The sequence below is a fragment of the Gadus chalcogrammus genome, chromosome 2, assembly GCF_026213295.1.
Source record: "Gadus chalcogrammus isolate NIFS_2021 chromosome 2, NIFS_Gcha_1.0, whole genome shotgun sequence".
Classification (NCBI taxonomy): Eukaryota; Metazoa; Chordata; class Actinopteri; order Gadiformes; family Gadidae; genus Gadus; species Gadus chalcogrammus.
The window spans coordinates 5,719,268-5,739,120 of NC_079413.1; the positions used below are offsets into that span (position 1 = coordinate 5,719,268).

General features: G+C 39.5%; 2 protein-coding genes across 7 annotated transcripts; one reads left to right on the forward strand and one right to left on the reverse strand.

Moving 5' to 3' along the window:
* The first annotated feature begins 1,273 nt into the window (after window positions 1–1,273).
* LOC130371098 (interferon-induced protein 44-like) lies at window positions 1,274–14,868 on the forward strand. 2 transcript variants are annotated; one of them, XM_056576743.1, is made up of 8 exons: window positions 1,274–1,390; window positions 1,497–1,544; window positions 1,661–1,694; window positions 7,567–7,795; window positions 8,019–8,165; window positions 9,101–9,272; window positions 9,454–9,557; window positions 9,997–14,868. In XM_056576743.1, exon 8 carries the CDS (start codon window positions 12,739–12,741, stop codon window positions 14,326–14,328), a length of 1,590 nt encoding a protein of 529 aa, XP_056432718.1. In that variant the 5' UTR covers window positions 1,274–1,390; window positions 1,497–1,544; window positions 1,661–1,694; window positions 7,567–7,795; window positions 8,019–8,165; window positions 9,101–9,272; window positions 9,454–9,557; window positions 9,997–12,738; the 3' UTR covers window positions 14,329–14,868. The 2 variants fall into 2 exon arrangements, with proteins under 2 accessions (XP_056432718.1, XP_056432727.1); XM_056576752.1 differs by having other exon boundaries at window positions 1,287–1,390.
* Window positions 14,869–15,265: 397 nt separating this feature from the next.
* LOC130371112 (ketosamine-3-kinase-like) lies at window positions 15,266–19,714 on the reverse strand. Of its 5 annotated transcripts, none has more exons than XM_056576764.1 (6): window positions 19,335–19,714; window positions 19,110–19,261; window positions 18,909–19,000; window positions 18,447–18,529; window positions 18,011–18,166; window positions 15,268–17,909 (listed from the first exon to the last, which is right to left on the reverse strand). In XM_056576764.1, exons 1-6 carry the CDS (start codon window positions 19,527–19,529, stop codon window positions 17,571–17,573), a joined length of 1,017 nt encoding a protein of 338 aa, XP_056432739.1. In that variant the 5' UTR covers window positions 19,530–19,714; the 3' UTR covers window positions 15,268–17,570. The 5 variants fall into 5 exon arrangements, with proteins under 5 accessions (XP_056432770.1, XP_056432739.1, XP_056432747.1 ...); XM_056576772.1 differs by having other exon boundaries at window positions 15,271–17,909; window positions 18,011–18,133; window positions 19,335–19,713; XM_056576781.1 differs by having other exon boundaries at window positions 15,272–17,909; window positions 19,389–19,714.
* Between the last annotated feature and the right edge of the window lie 139 nt (window positions 19,715–19,853).

Here is a 19,853-nt window from a genome sequence, read left to right on the forward strand (position 1 = left end):
TTACCGCCCTCTTCTGATCCATTTAATGAATCAATAAAACAAAAATATCCAAACACTCACTCATTCACACTTTCTTTCTACTCTATATCCTATCATATATCCCTGTTTCTCTCAAAAAGTCAAACAATACTTTTATACAATTCCTCTTCATTAATCTTTAAATATTTTCCAAAGTATACTCCTGCATACCCAATTCTCTCAATAGATTTTTCATACTTTCCCTCTCCATCCCATAACCACTACAGTTCATTAAAACATGTTCCACTGTCTCCTCTACCTGGCACCCCTCACATAATCCAGTGGGGTGTTTTCCTATCAATTTCATTGTTTTATTTAGTGCACTGTGCCCCAACCTTAACCTTATCAAAATGTGTTAATCCTTCCTCTGACCACTATACCTTATTTTAACATTAACACTTTTTTGAATATTATATAAATATCTCCCTTTCTCCTCATTGTCCCATTTGTCTTGCCACATTTTGTTAACTTTTTCCCATATCAGACTTTTAACTTCTGCCTTACTTAAACTGATATTAATTTCTATTTTTTCCTTCTCCAATGCCTTCTTCGCCATCTTATCGGCTTTCTCATTTCCCTTCACCCCTACATGAGCTGGAACCCATAAAATTGTTATTTGCCTCCCCTGCTGAACGATTCTCGTAATTGGCTGTAGAACTTTCATATAACAAACCTTGGCGACTACTTGAGTAAAACGGCCTCATACTTGCCAAAACTGATGCTGAATCTGTACAGATCACAATTTGATCTGTGTGGCCCTGCAGGAAGTGGAAAATCCAGTTTCATCAATTCTGTTGACAGTATTTGTCAAAACAGGATAACCTCACCTGCAGATGCCAATAACGCTCAAGGAACTGACCCAGAACTGGCTAATTCCCACGGACATTCTTACACCCAATTGCTAGTGGTGGTGACGTATATCATACGCGTCGAGAGCAGCGGGAGTTGTAGTCCACAAAGCGCCCCACACAAAAACTAACCGTATCAAACTCCTACCCCCTAAATTATAGTTTTCTTTGCATGAAAAATTATCATTTAAATCCATAAACATCATATGTTGTAATCCGGGGCATATAAAGACTGGGATCAGAAAATAATGACTTTCTCTCCATTGACTCCCATTCATTTATTTCGGTCTCATAGGTCCCATGAGCAATGGCGACTTACGAGCTCTATGGGGAGCAAGCGTACCTTGCTCTATGGGCGTCTTAAGTTGCGTCAGATGGTTTCCCGTAAATGGGAAAAATTGAAAGTGAAAAGGCATCTATGTAAGACAGACAAGTATCACTTAAGTTTCATTCTTCATGTGCTGTTGATTCAACGCCACACTCTTTTCCACTTTGGACGATCAACGATATCAATATGGGCGCAGGTTAGTGAACAATAAACATTAAAACCAAAAGTTTGGGTTATAGTTATGTTGAACATTATCTTCGAAAAATGCTAATTCTGTTTTTTTTTTCTTTGTTGATTTTTAGTGATTTCGTTCTTTTATCCTCCTGCTCCTGCTCCTGCTCCCAAACCAGGTTATCTATCAAAATTCTAACACAGTGAATATATAGGCCTACCTTAATGACGATAGCAAGGAAGCAACCATTAATATTTGAACGTTTTCACACCATGTTTCCAAATGTTCCCATAGATCTCATACCAGCTTGGAGAACGTTGGATTGGGGGTAAGTAGGCCTATATCCTCATTTGGCATAATGATTATATTTCCCCACTCTCTCTATGGCCCAATCCCAATGTCCGGACACACGGACTTTGTTGCGTGTCCTCGCAAAATTATTAAGGCTTTAGGGCTGTCCCAATGTCGAATTCCAAAGGACGCGAGGGTTTGAGTCCACACCAGGGGCGATTCTAGGTTCTGACTTTTGGGGGGGCTCAACCCCAGGAAACCACAGGGGTATATGAAGTATATAAAGTCCTGTCCAAGATTGTTTTTATTCCACAACCTTTATTTTATTAGTTACTATGCTGTTGTATGTCCAAGCCAAAAGCTGGCAGTGTCAGCTAAATAATGCAGTTCTTAATCACTAAAGTGATGAAAGAAAAAATACTATTTGGATGAAGGAATAATCAATGGATGTGAACTGTAATAACAAATTTGAGGTATATTAAATTTCCTTTGTGTAAGTTTCACTCAAAAATGACCATATTTCCCCCCCTTTTTTTATTTACACAGTTACTGAAACACATTGGTACAACGAGATTAATAATATGAACTACATACCACTATTTCGGGAGCAATAAACTACGTTGTCTCACTTTCAGGGACCCATACATTTTTATAAAACTTCTGATGCAAAAAAATCTTGTTCTGATGCAAAAAAAAGGGTGCTAATTTTCAGTTAAAACAAAACCGCTGTCATTATTTTATCAGCTGTGGGCGTTTTCATTGCTATAACAACGTGAGCTAATCAACAAGTACAACATGTTCTAGACCAGTGGCTCTCAATTATTTTCTGTCATTCATACCCTAGGAGACAGATACTTTTTCGCCCTCTCCCTGAATTGAAATAGCCTACTATTGAGAACCTGCAAATATTTATTTATTTAGATTAATAAAATTAATTATTAAAACTATCTCCAAGTTCAGTTTATTAACTCAATTTGTAACATTTAAACAAGACTGCTAAGTCTGTGTGAATCTCAAAACAGAGAAACAAGAGCATATGATTCACTGGGGTTTGAATTTAATTAAAAATATTTTTAAACAGTAAACATTGGTCACTTGTCAGCTTCATCAGCTTATTCCCTTTCAAAAAAATAAATGTATTATGTTCATCTTTTAAGCATGAATAAAGACACCAAGTCCCTCTGTCATGACTCTGTAAGATCAAAATTCTTGTAAAACTTGGTATTATGTTTACTTAAATTTAAATAAGTAACTTATTAAATAACTAAATAAGACACAGTCCCGTCTATGGTCATGAGTCTCATAGTATTAGAACATGTTGTACTTGTTGATTAGCTCACGTTGTTATGGCAATGAATACGCCCTCAGCTGATAAAATAATGCCAGCGTTTTTTTTCAATTGAAAATTAGCACCCATGTCAACTTTTTCTGCTCCTTGCACCTTATCATGCTCATCATGCTACGCAGCATTACAAGCCCCTGCCGACTAAAACATGAAGCAATTCAAGAAGAGGGATAGATATAATCGCCTTGTGGTCAACTGTCATTTAATAGTCATCTGACCGATTGAGTGAAGGTTTTACAGTGTTTCCCCTAGGAGGAGTTGCAGCAGCGGAGGTGAAATGTTATGTTTTTTTTTTTTGTGTGCTCGCAAAGCGCACCCTGCCGGGAGGTTTCTATCTCGTCTGCTGGCAGCATACATACAGTACATTTGTTCACATTAATGGGCAGGGGAAATAAGGAGAGATTGAACATATTACAAGTATAATCTTTGAAACCATTACTTACATTTATTTAACAAAAAAGATTTATATCAACAACCACCCTATACATTAAAATCCCATAACCCAAATACTACAACAATCGAAAAGGTCTGTGCCTCAAACCAATGCATCTTCCCACTACCTCCCCTCTCCCCATCACAAAGGTTGTAGTAGGAGCATAAATAGGCCATGCCTCTATTGAACAAGTTTTGGGGCTCTAGAGTCAATAATGGCGACGCTACTGAAAATGTTGCTAAAAAAAATGTATATTGACATTTTTGCAAAAAAGAAATTTCTTAAAAATAAGTAGAGATTTTCAAAACATAAGTTTGCAGTAAGACCATCAAGAGCCCATGCATATGGAAAACGTTTTAGGGATCTAGAGTCAATAATGGCAACCAGGGGCGAGTCTAGGTTCTGACTTTTGGGGGAGCTCAACCCCAGGCAGCCACAGGGATATATGAAGTATATAAAGTCCTGTGCAAGATTTTTTTTTTTCCACAACCTTTATTTTCTTAGTTACTATGCTGTTGTATGTCTAAGCCGATAGCTGGCAGTGTCAGCTAAATAATGCAGTTCTGAACCACTAAAGTGATGAAATGAAAAAAGACTGTTTGGATGAAGGAATAATCAATGGTTGTGAACTCGAATAATAGATTTGAGGTATATTAAATTTCTTTTGTGTAAGTTTCACTCAAAAATGACCATATTTTCCCGAATATGTTACTGAAACACATTTGTACAACATGATGTCACCCCACTTTCATGGACCCATACAATTTATAAATTGTATCAACATACATTATTATAAAACTTCTGATGCAAAAAAATCAACAAGTACAACCTGTAATAGTCGAATACTATGAGAAACAGACCACTATTTCGGGGGCACTAAACTATGTTGTCTCACCTTCAGGGACCCATACATTTTTATAAAACTTCTGATGCCAAAAAATCTTGTTGTTCTGAAGCAAAAAAAAAGGGTTCTAATTTTCAGTTTAAAAATAAACTGCTGGCATTATTCTATCAGCTGAGGGCGTTTTCATTGCCATAACAACGTGAGCTAATCAACAAGTACAACATGTTCTAGACTAGTGGTTCTCAATTATTTTTCGTTCATTCCCCCCCTAGGAGACAGACATTTTATCACGCCCTCCCTGAATTTAAATAGCCTACTATTGAGAACCTGCTAATATTTATTTATTTATATTAATACAATTAACGGAGATAACATCTGCAACAACTTAAAACTATTTCCAACTTCAGTTTATTAACTCAATTTGTAACATTTAAACAAGACTGCTAAGACTGTGTGAATCTCAAAACAGAGAAACCAGAGCAAATGATTCACTGGGGTTTCAATTTAATTATAATATTTTTAAAAAGTAAATATTGGTCACTTGTCAGCTTCCTCAGCTTATTCCCTTTCAAGAAAAATAATATATGTTCATCTTTCAAGCATGAATAAAGACACCAAGTCCCTCTGTCATGACTTTGTAAGATCAAAATTCTTGTTAAACTTCTGACCCTTGGTATTATGTTTATTTAAAATAAAATAAGTAACTTATTAAAATAAATAAATAAATGCATAAGACACTAAGTCCCCTCTGCCGCTCACGCCCCCCCTGACACTTTTAATCAGCTGAGGGCGTTTCCCTGAGTCTCATAGTATTAGAACATGTTGTACTTGTTGATTAGCTCACGTTGTTATGGCAATGAATATGCCCTCAGCTGATAAACTAATGCCAGCATTTTTTTTCAACAGAAAATTAGCACCCATATCAATATATATTTTATATTTTTCTGCTCCTTGCACCTAATCGTGCTTATCATGCTACGCAGCATTACAATGCTCTGCCGACTAAAACATGAAGCAATTCAAGAAGAGGCATATATAGAATCGTCTTGTGGTCAAATGTCATTTAATAGACATCTGACAGATTATGTCAAGGTTTTAAAATTATTAGTATTATTATTACCAGGTCATGTTATAACACAGCTGGAAATCGTGGATTTTCTGATAAAGACTAGCTAGCCTCATTGACAGACAAAACAGCAGAAACTATGTTAGGTGCGCTCGTGCTGCATTTTTGGTTTTGTCAAACAGGAGACGCCCACCCACCAATCAGAGGTTAGAGATTCCTGAAGGAAGGTTGCGCTCGATTTCACTAGCCCATTTGAGCCTGTTCATTAGTGTACAGCATCCATCCTCTCAATGCTTGTGTAAAAAAAAATTGTAGAATATTAGATTTGAGGACGAAACGATAGGGCAAGTTTTGGGTGGGCTTGAGCCCACCCAAAAAAGGTCTGGCTTCGCCACTGATGGCAACGCTATTGAAATTGTTCCTAAATAAAAAATCTTAAAAAATAACATATCTTTTTCAAAATTAAAGGTTGTAGTAGGACCATGAAGAGGCCATGCCTCTATGGAACAAGTTTTGGGGCTCTAGAGTCAATAATGGCGACGCTATTGAAATTTTACCATTGTGGTCGTTTTCAGTTTTGCACTTTGCAGACGGCCCCTAAGCTCGCGGCTGAAAGCCGACTGCCAATGCAATTCACCGTTCGCTAAAGAAGGCTCGTTTGGATGAAAACAATGTTGTAGCTGGTTCTCTGGGTTACTACACTCAATTGTGTCGCAACGATGTTTCACTGATGATCTATTGAACCGCAAACTCAGAATCTGCGGAAGCTCCTCCGTTAATATGAAGCTCTCCTCTCCTCTTGTTAAAAAAAAGAAATACAGCAGCGGCGGTCATATTTCAGCAGCGGCGGTATGCCGCTGCTAGGTGCATATAGGGGAAACACGGTTTTAAAATGATTATTATTATTAGCTGGTCATGCTATCATCCATGGATTATTCCTTCATCCAAACAGTCTTTTTTCCTTTCATCACTTTAGTTGTTCAGAACTGCATTTCTTAGCTGACACTGAAAGGCTATTGGCTTAGACATACAACAGCATAGTAATTAAGATAGATATAAAGGTCATGGAATAAAACTAATTTGGACAGGACTTTATTTACTTCATAAACCCCTGTGGCTTCCTGGGGTTCAGCCCCCCAAAAATTCAGAACCTAGAATCGCTCCTGGTGCAGAATTAAAGCCACTACGAGCCAGTCCCACAATGAGCTTTCCACAAACGTGCCGTTCCACGGGTGTGGCCCTGAGCAGCTTGCGCCCACGGTACCATGCGCTCCTGTTTGCAGTGGTCGTGGATGTATCGCAATGGCGAGGCGCACACAGCTTTTAACCGTGTTCTGTAAATATTCTAGAACACTGGCGGGAGCCCTGGAGCTCTAAAAAATATCAAATAATAAATAAATATCTATATCATATAACATATATATATTATCACGGCCAAAATCTGCCAAAAAATCTGCCAATCGGCCAACCTCCAGACGATATTATGAATCTCAAACGACTGCGTCGGGTTCTCAGACATCTCTGGTTCTTCCACTTCCACCACTGCCCACTGCCTCGACAGCGGGCAGCGGGCCGCACCACTCCCCCTCAGCGCTGTTGCTTCGCGGCGGTGGTGTTTCACGGCAGTGGTGCCTCGCGGCGGTGACCAAATAAATAAACCAGTAAATGTAAAATAACAACAAAAAAACATAATAAAAAAATATTGCATGTAAACATTTCCTGCACCTCTCATAGGCGTCCAAATGAAGTCCAAAAAATGTAGGCTACCCAGTTCAAAGGTCAAATGTTGAACGTCAATATGACATCCAAGTTGGGTCATGGTTTGAAATCCAAATAGTGGACCTAGTTTGGATGTAAAATTGACATTGTCAGACCAAATATAGACATGATCTGCATGTCTATCCGACGTCCAATGTTTAGTGGGATGTAAAGGATGCCCCAACTAAGTAATTGTCCTCCAACTCCCCTCACATACCTTGTAGAATAGTACTGTAGGACTTGCTCAAAGAGTAATAGATAAGGCCAACAGCCAAGCACAAAACAAGGAAAGAGAGAGAGCGATGGTCGAGGGGAAAGGTTTTACACCCATTCCCGGTCCAAGGCAATTACCAGCAAGCTCTAAATGAAAATTGAACATTGAATTTAATTAATTAAGATTATGTTTATATATGCAAGGTTTAGATGTTGTTTATAATTTTACATTTTCCTTTCTTTAAAACAGCAAGAAAAAGGATGAGCTGCAGTGGCTGGAGTCATTCCGCCCTCAAAGTGACAATGTCAAGCATCTTAGAGTCCTTCTGTGTGGCCCTGCTGGAAGTGGAAAATCCAGTTTCATCAATTCTGTTGACAGTATTTGTCAAAACAGGATAACCGGTCCTGCAGATGCCAATAACGCACTAGAAGCTGACCCAGAACTGGCTAAAATCGCTGGACAGTCTTTCACACGCAAAGTAAGATCATTGAGGAAGAAGTCCTCACTCACCTTTCATTAACATCTTGATGTAACTACTGATCCTTCTTTGCTATTGCAAATAGTTAAAGCTAGTTGTTGGATGTTTAGAAACACGTGTCTTTGGTCTAGAAATACTGCTATGACTTGAATTTATATTTGTGTATATATATGAAATGCACAAATGCATATTTTACATTGGAAATTCCTTTGGCCTTTAATAGTACAAAACACATCGAATCCAAAAAGGGACGCCAGGACAATATTACCCGTTTGTCTTCAACGACGTCATGGGCTTGGAACCGACCAATGGAATCTTACTGGGGGACCTTACACTGGCCATGAAGGGACGTGTGAAAGATAATTACAAGGTATGCTTGTTTATAGTGTTAACTTTTATTACAACACGGCCACTGAAGGTTCTAGCGCTGAGAGGTGCTCATATAACTGCACAATATATAGACTCCCTCCCTGTTCTAAACTAATGCACAACATTTCATTCAACTTGCCAATGTTCCATTTGTTGACAATGGACAATACATTTGGCTTGGAAACATGATTCAACCAAAGAATAAGATGAGAGCAAGACCCAACTGTTACAACTTTAATATAGGTTGTCCAAACAAATGAAAATAGTTCTTTCAAGGATAGAGTCCATATGAGCGTGCTCATATCATATCATGCTCGATTCATATCTAAAATGTCATTATCTTCACTGCCAGCCCACGCCACATCCCTTTTGAGCCTACAGTGACAGTGTGTACTGGTTCTGCAGAGAAAATGAAAAACATAATGATAATATAATATAATAATAATACATTTAATTTAGAGGCGCCTTTCAAGGCACCCAAGGTCACCTTACAGAGCATAAAGTCATCATAAATCGTTTAAAAACAAGACATTGTGGAAACAGAGAATAATAAATAAATAAATAAAACAAAAACAAGACAAAACAAACAAACAGTGATCAGTTAAACGTTGTGTGCGAGTTTGAACAGGTGAGAAAATGAAAAACATGAGTTGTTAACTGATAAACTGTCCAATATAATTGGATATGGATCACCAAACCAAACTACAGGCTTTTGTTTTAACATGGATGTAAAGAAATGTAGTTACTATGGTCAGTGGTCACCTGGTTATTATCCGCTTTTATAGGTGCATTATAAATCGATGTATCATTACTTACAACATTCCCAAACTTTTGTGGTCATATATGTTCAAAAAAATATTTTCATATTGCACTTCATAGTGCACATACAATATCAGTTCAACCTGTAATCTCTTTTTTTTAATTTCTCTCTCTCAGTTCGATCCTAAGACACCTTTGGATGACTCAAACGATTGCTACATCAACAACCCAACTTCAAATGACAAAGCACACATCTTGGTCTTTGTTCTTGCTGTCGACTTCAATCAAGTGGCAGACGAACAGATGTTTAAGAAAATTACTGAGATCAGACTTGCAGCCAGAGACCTTGGTGACATAAAATGTTATTTGGTTGCCTAGCAAAGTTAAATTACTGTTTTCAAGTTTGATTGGTTCCTATAGGAAAGAACTGAGTCATATTTTCTATTGGTAGAATCATTAAGGATTAAATAATAATTTATTTAAAGACAAACGTAAAAGGTGACTCGTGTGTCTGTTCTCTCTGTATTTAGATATTCCACAAATAGCCATTCTAACGAAAATCGATGAGAAATCTTGCGATCTCGTGAAAAAAGACCTTAAAAATGTCTACAGCAGCACGAACATCAAGAATGCGGTAAGTTCTGTATCAATAATTATTTGTACAACCGCATTTGACACTGTTCCGATTCATTCTAAGGTGAGAACCTTAAAACCTTTATCCAGATGTATAAATGTCTTTATGAATGGAACCTAACAACCAAATACAATGGCACAACTTTAATTTGAGGTCATTTCTGGATCTAAGTCTACAATGCTTTTCATGTAATTTTCCATATGTATCTAAAATCTCTTACAAGAAATAAAAGCTTCTAGCTTTCAACATGTGTGCATTGTGGGGGATGGGTGACTGGTCCCAAAAAGTTTAAATTGTTTATTTTCTCAAGGAAAGGAACAGAACTAAGGATTCTTTGTTTTTGCAAATACATTTTGAACGGAACAAAAAACTGAAACATTTTAACAATAGTGACCCAAAAGATAAGACCTCATCTCAAGTACTGAATTGCTTTTCGCAGATGGAGGGGCTCAGTAATACTGTGGGATTCCCACTGAGATGCATCTTTCCCCTGAAGAACTACCATGGAGAAATCGAATTGAATGATGAAATGGATATGCTGATTCTAACCGCACTGAGACAGATCCTTTCTTTTGCAAATGACCGTGTAAATGCTACTGATGTTGCAGCTGCTGACCAAACAGCCAACACTGTCAATATAACCTAATAAGTTGAAAGGGACAATTTTAAAAAAGATGCTGCTTTGGCTCGCTTTTTCTCCCACTGATGTGATCTGATTGATTTGAATTCAAAATGTCTAAAGCGTTAAAAAATCTCCTGGACCAATTGCCTTAATACAAATAAGTATGTGACACAAATACATTGAATTGTAATGCAAAGTTAACCGACACAGTAGGCCTACATCTTTGAATTTTGTAAAGATTTAACAGTCCAAGTAAATATCATATGTTAATTCATTATAATACTGTTATACTACAGTATAAGTACCTGAGAGGCATTAACCCTCTTATACGTTGCAATCGACATCCACCACTGGCCAGGCAGAGCTCCCCACATCCACTAACACCACGCCACGCCCATTCGTCGTAACTTCATAGAGAATGTATTTGACAATGGCAAAGGAATACCTACTCGGTTCAGAGCAGAGTTTACAAACTGTTAAATTATGAATTACATACATGAAGGCAGACGCAAGTAAAATATGCAGCAAACAATTGCTGACGTGGGGGAAAAAAACAGGGCAGCTTATTGTCTTCTCAGTTAAAAGTGTGACGGACTCAAAAGAACATTCTGAAGACTTGTCACGTCGCCGAGAGACTGTTGACCTTGAGGCGACACTCCCACAAGAGAAAGCAAGGAAGGTCCTTAAGGTACGAACACACCAAACGCGTACCCCGCGTATAGACACGTATAAAATCGGCAATTTTTCCATAGGGAACCATTGGTTTACTCGCGTATGAGCTGCGTACATGCGCTAAAGCATCATTTTACCCGCGTTAGCGGCGTATGAGCTGCGTATATATACGCGCGTACGCGAGGAGTTCAAAAAATTGAACTTTCAACGCTCATACGCGTGATGCTTAGCCGCGATAGCCAATCAGCGTGGAGCTTGACCCGACGTCACTGGCAGAGTAGTGACGCTTGCACAGAAGCATACGGCCGACATCTTTCTTTATTCTGGGTGGAAATAGTAACATAGTTACGCCATTAAATGCGTTTATGGAAACACTTTAGCGAGAAATAAGCATTTTACTTTCATAATGTTCGCTCTGTGAATGTGAAGGATGTTTGGTTTGATAGTTATGACGAAGAGTGAACGCTCCGTTCACTTGCATGGACAGAGTCTCTGGTTGCTAAGCAACCTCAACGTCTTGGCGGACTATTTCTCTGCTGATCAACACTACGAATGCTGGAAACACACCAGACACACCATGTGAAGTTATTTAACCCGATTATTGTTATTTATATCCGAGATTATTTAATCTAACCCGATCCAAGCTCTATCATGCACCCAAACACGGCAGCGTTTGGGTTTCCTTCCTCGGACTCCTAAATCCAGCGCAGCCACAGGCGCGTAGCTGCGTACGTAGGACAATTTTTGACACAAAATGCTCAAGCAACATTTTAGCTGCGTTACGCGCGTTAATCTTACGCGGGTACGCGTTTGGTGTGTTCGTACCTTTAGATAGTGAAAGTGAAACCGCACACAGATTTATAAGAAACATAACGTCACCCTCTTAAAGTAATGGCCTAAGTCACCTTTTTGCCAAAATGATTTTCTTGCCTTTTCTTGCCTTTCTTGCCAGCTCTTTGTGATGCTAGCCACCTCTGGTAAAATCCCCAACATCCTCAGTTGAACAGATCATGTGATCCTACCCGTTTAGTGTAATGGCCTATGTCAAGAGTGTGAATTAGGCCAATTTATTTTGCCTAAGTCACTAGACAAGAGTGACTTAGGCAATTTTATGAGCGTTTCAAGATGGCGGCCACTTCCAAAAAAAAGAAAGTCTACCAAGCTAGTGAAGTTATTGCCATGATGCAGGACTCGTTCCATACTGGTAAGTGATAAGGTTTACTATAATAAAGGCTAGGCTATGAATGTTGCATGGTTATTAAGTCTTTTTAGTTAGCATTTGAGTCAGCATTTTAGTAAACAGTAGGCCTAAGTTTAAAAAAAAAAAAAAAAAAACGAGTTTACTTTAATGCTAAGTTGATGCTTATAAAGCATTAATTAAACATTGAATAATGCTTATCAAGCATTAAATAACCATTAATTAATGCACCCTTATTGTAAAGTGTTACCTAAAATATAATACAAAACCACACACCATCTCTTCTTTGGTAGGAGATGAACTTGATTCTTCTGACACTGATCAGGCCCCATCCAATGAATATGAAAATGAGACCGTCGTTGAGATGGTGGAAAATGCCAGGCCAAGACTCCTTTTCAGACTCCTTTTCCCTTTTCACTCCCATTGATGATGCTGAAGATGTCGAGCAGACACGTCCACATCTTGAAGAAGACTCATCTGCTGATGATGATATTGGCGATCCAGACTATAAACCATCCTGTAATGAGTCCTCTGCCCCTGAAAATGAAAACAGCCTAAACAATACTGTCCAAAGGAAACGAAATAAACGCCTCAGTCCAGGAACATGGAAGCAAAATGAATCCAAGGAGAAACGTCTCAAAGGAATGCCATACAACCTCAAAGGTGGCAAAGAATGAAGTGCAAAGGCTATGGGTCCTCCCTGTAACTCGAAGTTCTGTCAAAAAATCCCAACTCGAGGCTGCCAATCCATTACAGAAGAGCAGCGGCAGTGGATATTTCAGAAAGTTTGGTCAATGAACACCTGGAAAGAACGTCAGTTATACATCACTGCTTTGGTCACAAAGGTTGACATAAAGCAAAGGAAAGTTGCTGAGGGATCCCGACGCAGTATATCATTTTCCTACCAACTGAAACTTCAGGATGGAAGCAGTTGTAAGGTGTGCAAGTCACTCTTTTGCTCTACAATTGGTGTCCCTGAAAGAACCATTACACACTGGCTGAACGAAGACACCGACCACGACGATCAAGCAGCAGCCCCGCCATCTAAATACGGACCTAAGAGTGGTAAGCATGCAAAGCTGGAAACTTGTGTCACAGATTTCCTTAAGGACTGGTTGAAGGACCTGCCCACTGTTGATTCACACTACCGCAGAAGCACAGCAACCTACAAAAACAAGAGGTTCCTTCACCCAGGCACAACCATCTCCCAACTACATAGGGAATATGAACAGGCGGCTGCAACTGTTGAAGTGAGGGCAGTTGGGATACGACATTTCACAGATGTGTTCCATGAAGAAAACTATTCCGTATTCATCCCGCGAAAAGATCAGTGTGATGTTTGTGTTTCATTCAAGCATGGGAATATCAGTAAGGTTGAGTATGATGCACATGTTGCCAAGAAAGATGAAGCGAGGCAAGAGAAATCCCGCGACAAGGATTCTGCAAACAATGAGAAGTCCGTTTGGACAATGGACTTGCAAGCCGTGCTGCTGTCTCCAAGAACCCAAGCCAGCAGCATGTATTACAAAACGAAACTGCAGATCCATAACTTTACCCTCTTTAACTTGGAATCAAAGGAAGGCTACTGCTATACTTGGGACGAATCAGAGGGTGGCCTGAAAAGCGAGGTTTTCGCACATCTACAATATCGCCATTTTGAAGGTGTGATCAAAGACCATCCAGAAATCAAGGAGATAATAGTGTGGAGTGATGGCTGTGATTATCAGAACAGAAATGCAACTGTGGCAAATGCATACTCTGAGCTTGCCAGGAAACACGGGGTACTAATAACACAGAAGTACCTTGTTGCAGGGCACACACAAATGGAGTGTGACAGCATGCATAGTACCATTGAACGCAAAATGGTTGTGGATATCTTCACCCACAGAGACTATGTAATCATACTCCAGACTGCAAGAATCAGACCATCACCCTACCATGTGAAGGTGCTCAAGCATGATGAATTCCTGAGTATGAATGATTCTTACTTCTTGAGCATCAGACCAGGCAAGAAAGCTGGAGATCCGACTGTGCATGATTTGCGGGCTCTTCAGTTTAGCAGCGATGGCAAGGTCCATTTCAAGCTATCCTTTTCAGAGAACACTGCATGGGAAGCACTGCCACAGAGGATACAGGTGCGAAAAGAGCCGATGGCATGGATAAGAGTATTTCCATGTGCTCTGCCAATCAAGGAGAGAAAATTCCAGGACCTTCAGTCAATGAAACATGTCATGCCGATCGAGTGTCATCCCTTCTTCGACAACTTGCCTCATCAATAGGCATCAGTCAAAATAAGTGAGAATAACCCAGCTCAGATAAGCTGGAGGGAGAAGTGAGGAGATGCACATGCCTCCTCAGCGTTTTGTTAAGTTATTAACGTTAAGTTATATTATTATTATATTATTATTATTATATTATTATATTTAGTTGTTAAGTTGTGCTTTATTGTGCACAGAGTTGAAAAATCATTTGATATTATCACAGAGGAAAGTTTTCCTGCCATTTGTTTGGTTTAGCTAAGAGTTATTACAGTTGTGACGTTTGAGTTTGCTTTACTGAATTAAAGTGCCATTCACAGCCAAACTTCCCTCTGTCTCCTCTGAGTCTATGTGTGCTCCACTAGCATATTCAAATGTTTGTGGCATAGGCCTACCCTTCCTCATGGTCTGTTACAGTAGTGGGAAAAAAAAGAAATGCACTGTTTTGCCTCACTTATTCCAGAATTAATTCGGCCCAAGTCAGGTTCAAAATTTAGTAAATCACAAAGGCATGTTCATAAATTGGCCTAAGTCATCTTATCCTCTTATGTTACACAATTGACTGACATCATTATTTGTATATCAATAGTAATCTATTGTCATAACCTTTGTGTTTGAAATGATTCATAAATATCATATACTCTATATATGGTTCAGTTTTTTCTGTTTTCTGAACAACTTGAAAATATGACTTAGGCCATTACTTTAAGAGGGTGACGATAAGTAACTATCACTCTTCATGAGCGATTTTCCACGTTGGACGAAACACGATATCAATATGGGAGGAGGTTAGTGAACAATACATAAAAACAAAAAGTTTTAGTTAGGCCTATATAGGAATGCGCGATATAAACGATATAAACGATAAAAAATGGCCTACGATAGAGATTTTAGTTATATTGCTCTATCGCGATAATGTATGTTTGACGCGATCTATCCATGATTCGCGAAATATAAAGAGCCACGAGCTGCAACCGTCTGCAACGCATCGTCCGCGACCCGCGAATTTTAAAAAGAGCAACGAGCTGCAACCAGCTGCATCGCATCATCCGCGACACGCGAAATTTAAAGAGCCACGGGCTGCAACCGGCTGCAACGCATCGTCCGCGACCCGCGGAATTTAAAGAGCCACGAGCTGCAACCGGCTGCAACGCATCGTCCGCGACCCGCGGAATTTAAAGAGCCATGAGCTCCAACCGGCTTCAACGCATCATCGTCATCTAAGTAAATATGGCTGAAAGAGAAACGGAGGAGCTGGTGATTGCTCTCATTTCATGTTCATTTCAAAATTACATGCGTTCATTTTCCACTTATTGTTTTATGTTTTAATAGCAAGTATCTGTGAACACACTTGGAAGATTTTTCTTTATTTAAAATAGCCATTCCTAATACTGGACGTATTTCCCTAATTCACAGTATCGGTTTCTTTATTAACAAGACACCACCAATTTTTATTTCATTAAGAGAAGTATACGTCATTACACAGAAGATTTTTTTCTTTTTTAAAGTCTCTGCAGCTACAACATTATGTTGTATGATTAGTTTTGCACAATAAATGTTCTCAAAACGACATACATTTAGCAGTTTAGCTTTCCTTAGAGTCTATGTAACCTGTTCTGAAATGGTTCTATTATGATTTATATATTGTGATATATATCGTTATCGCAATAGGTTGCATGTATATCGCAATATGGATTTTAGGCCATATCGCCCATCCCTAATTTACAGTACACTGAATAGGTTTACAGAGGACTCATACAGTACAATATGAACAATGAAGGCCTGAAGCAACCATAGGTTTGCAGAGAACTATATACAGTGTGTACACTGAATAGGTTTACAGAGGACTACATACAGTACAATATGCACACTGAAGGCCTGATGCCACCATGTTTGCAGAGAACTATATACAGTATGTACACTGAATAGGTTTGCAGAGGACTATACAATATGCACAATGAAGGCCTGGTCCCACCATAGGTTTGCAATTGCAGAGAACTATATACAGTACACTTGAAAGGGGTGGGGGGAGGTTGTGAGGGTCTGCAACCAGTGTCCATCTCAAGGGAAATACATATAGGCTAGTGGAATAAATAGAAGTTGCTTACCTCTAGCATGGCTAGCTTCACAAAGTTGTTCATTATGCACTCTTGCTCGCTTGTGTTTTTTTTATCCGATCTGACATGTTTCAGGTCTGTCAACCCTGTCTGTGTCCACGAACTATCACACGCACTTATTTTAAAAGTATACAAGGAAAGCAAAAAATTGCATTGGCATACCCAGCTAGTTAGCCAAGCCTGAACCAAACTCTTGAAAAACTTCTATGGTAGGCTCTATCCTTTTCTCTTGCTTGTTTGGTTATGTTCACTTCTGAGTTATTTTACTTGCAATTTTTCTGCAAATGTTCTTCTTTCGAAGGGATTCATAAGCAAAGACTTAACTGAATTTGGGGCTAGCTGAACTCACAGGGAAACAGTGGTAGCAGTACTCAAAATCGCCAACTTGCTGATCTCTGAGGTAATGGCAAATGCGCGGTTACGCGCAGTGGGCGGTGCACTGCGCTTGGGGCTATATATTGAGCGCCCCAAAGCCATACAATTCGACGACGCTGATAGGCGAAATTATGTACTACTCTGCCTAGCAACGGCGGAACCATTGGCTAATAATTCAGGCATGTGGGGCTGAGCGAACTGCGCCCCACGGAAGGCATCTACTTCACCAAAACGTTGAACATGTAAATGATGAAAATTTAATTATGGGGGATTCTAAAGATATTCTAAAGTAAATGCATTATTCGAATGCAATTAAAATAGATTAATTCTAAAAATGAGAAGATTATTAAAAAAAATATATATAAATATATTTAAAAAAGAAAAGATGGCTGGTCAGCGGGAGGGCGGCGCCCCAGCGCCCTCTATAGGCGAGCCGCCACTGCTCCATTCAGACTTTTGTCTCTGTTCAAAATCCCTTCACTTGATTAAAGCCATGTAACATTTCCTTATGTCTTAAAGTATGTGGCTTTACTAAACAAATTCAACCTCACTTTCCACTACAGAACTGTACCGCATTTTCTGCAGGAATTACATTTAATAGTTTTAAAGTATGAGCTTTTATTGACCCAATTATCGAAATAGCCATTGAACAGCATTTAGTACAGATATGTCCAGGTTATTTAGAGCTTTGAGCTGGTTGAAATCTTTCACATTTGTACTTTGTTTCTTTGTTACACACAAGCTATTCCCCTAGTGCCACGGAGGAGGCCTTCACTTCACAAGGTCCTTCATGATTCGGAGCGAAGAGCCCTTGTAGCCACCGCCAAAGTGGTTCCAGTGATTGAGGTTGTGAAAAAGTTGGTAGAGCTGGTTTCTCTGCGTAAAGCCAGGAGCCTCTGGAACGTTCTCATGGTATGCGGCGTAGAACGAGCTGCTGAAACCTCCAAACATCGCCATGACGCCCAGCTCGTACTCAGAGTGGCCGTAGAAGGAGGCGGGGTCGAATATGACTGGTCCCTCTGTGGTCTGGGCCACGTTGCCTCCCCATAGGTCTCCATGGAGGAGGGCGGGCACAACCTCCACTTCAGTGAACAGCTGCGGGATCTTCAACTTTATCGTCAGTGCAGGAAGTAAACAGAAAAGCTTAACGTCAGAGGAACAGCTCAATAATTAATTAAAAAAATACGTTAAGAAAAATTATGAACGTATACTTGTAGATGGGACCATAGTTCCCTTGCTTCTCTGTCACCACAAGACTTTTCCACCATGTTTAGTTGATGCTGTAGTCTGTGTCTGGAGTAGAACGTCACCCAGTCATCCTGCCACTCGTTTTCCTGCAAAATAATCACCTGATAAGTGTAGTCTCCCTGCAGATGATATATAAGATATAACATTTATGGGACACAGCTAAACGATGATGATTCACGTTGTCACTATGAGTTACATGATGACATAATTATGTGAAAATGGCCCATTATGTCTGCACTCTGAGAAAAATTGGTTTATTTTGGATTCCGAGCAACCGCATCGTGCATCACTTGCAGGCGGACCTATGCTCTGCCATCAAAGGTGACCTCGGCCGAATCTGGGAGCCAGGAAACAGCCCAATTTGTCTTTGTGAACAGGGTCCTCTTTACCATAATTTACCTGTGGAAGGTAACCACAGCAAGTAGCGACATGGAACCCATATTTTTCGACGAGAGGCATTTCAGAAAGCCCTGCTCCTTTTCCTGGGAACAACCAGAGAGACTAATTAATAATCTATATAGGACAGCTAGATAACAAAAGTCTAAAAAAGAACATTCTAAATGCAGCAGCAGAGCAAGCCTGCTGTTCAACCAGCCAAAGCAGTGACACTTAAATAATTTCCCTCCGCCAGCTCACTAAAGCCGTGGCACCAGTTAGAGTCCTTGATGTTGACCTTCAGGGTAGTCACAGCAGCACCTATTAGCCCTTGGCTCAAAGTTTACCTTTGCAGTCCACTCATGCAGTCGTTATGTTGTCCAAAACTACAATTTAACCTGAGCCCACACTCATGTGTATGTTGTTTTTAGGATCTGCTGAAGGCTTCTAAATAAAATCCTAAAAATAAAATTCATTAGTAATTACCTACGGTTTGTTGTTCTCTCATTTGCTTATCCAGACTTCTCTTGTTGTGAAGGTGCAGATTTGCCAATTTCTCTCCAAGCTGTGTGGAGTACCTTTTGGACAGACAGCAGTGTGTACATTGAGACCAAAATCCAATTAATAAAAGAATGTTACATTGATTCTTCAATGTATGATGCAATACGTTCACAACATGCCTCTCACTTTGTCAAACCTTTCATGTCCAGGTGTTCCATGACAAACGCAGATCCCCCTGTGTCCAGCTCAATGACTTTCACAGGCTTCGGGACTTTAATGGTTTCTGTTTGTAAAATAGCATCCAGACTTGCCATTTCCCCATCAAACATCCGTTTCGCCTTGATAAAAAAAAAAAAGACAGTTAGCATAAGTTAATTAGATAGCAGAAGTACAATAGAATTCGACTTTTACCTTTATTGTGATAGCATTTGTGCATGTGATGCATACAAAAACAAAATTAAGAACCTGACTCTTGTGATTTATCTTCACAAAAACTCTGCCATTATCAGTATCATAACTCTGGCCTTCGCTGATACAGCCCCCTCCAGAGTATCCAGTATACTTCAGCATTGAGGTTCCAAGCTCCTTCTTCAACATGGCCTCCATGGCAAGTCGAATATAAATACTGATCGGCTGGATAGATATTCCACGTTTCTGTCCTATCACTGATGAAAACCTAAAAAGTTCCTCTCGAATAGAATATCTATGAGGATATTTCAACTTATCCTCAGTAAATATGATGGGCCTACATTCGTCACAGTTATTTTTATTCCGGTTTAGCTTTGGTCAACAGAAGTAACCAATTAGAAGTAGCATTTGAGTGATTGACGTAAATCGTACCCTATCACAGCCTGAGCGTAAAATCACGTGGATATGGATATTACCACGGCAACAAACGAGGCTGTTTATCGTGTGCGCCATCGGGTAACT

Bases quoted from the DNA above. Each gene is read 5' to 3' on its own strand.
- LOC130371098 (XM_056576743.1), top strand. From the start codon at position 12,739: ATGGGTCCTCCCTGTAACTCGAAGTTCTGTCAAAAAATCCCAACTCGA.
- LOC130371112 (XM_056576764.1), bottom strand. From the start codon at position 19,529: ATGGAGGCCATGTTGAAGAAGGAGCTTGGAACCTCAATGCTGAAGTAT. The intron at 19,262-19,334 runs GTAAAAGTCGAA...TTTTTTATCAAG, and splicing joins CAAATGCTATCACAATAAAG to GCGAAACGGATGTTTGATGG. The intron at 18,167-18,446 runs GTAAATTATGGT...TATCATCTGCAG, and splicing joins GCTGTGGTTACCTTCCACAG to GGAGACTACACTTATCAGGT.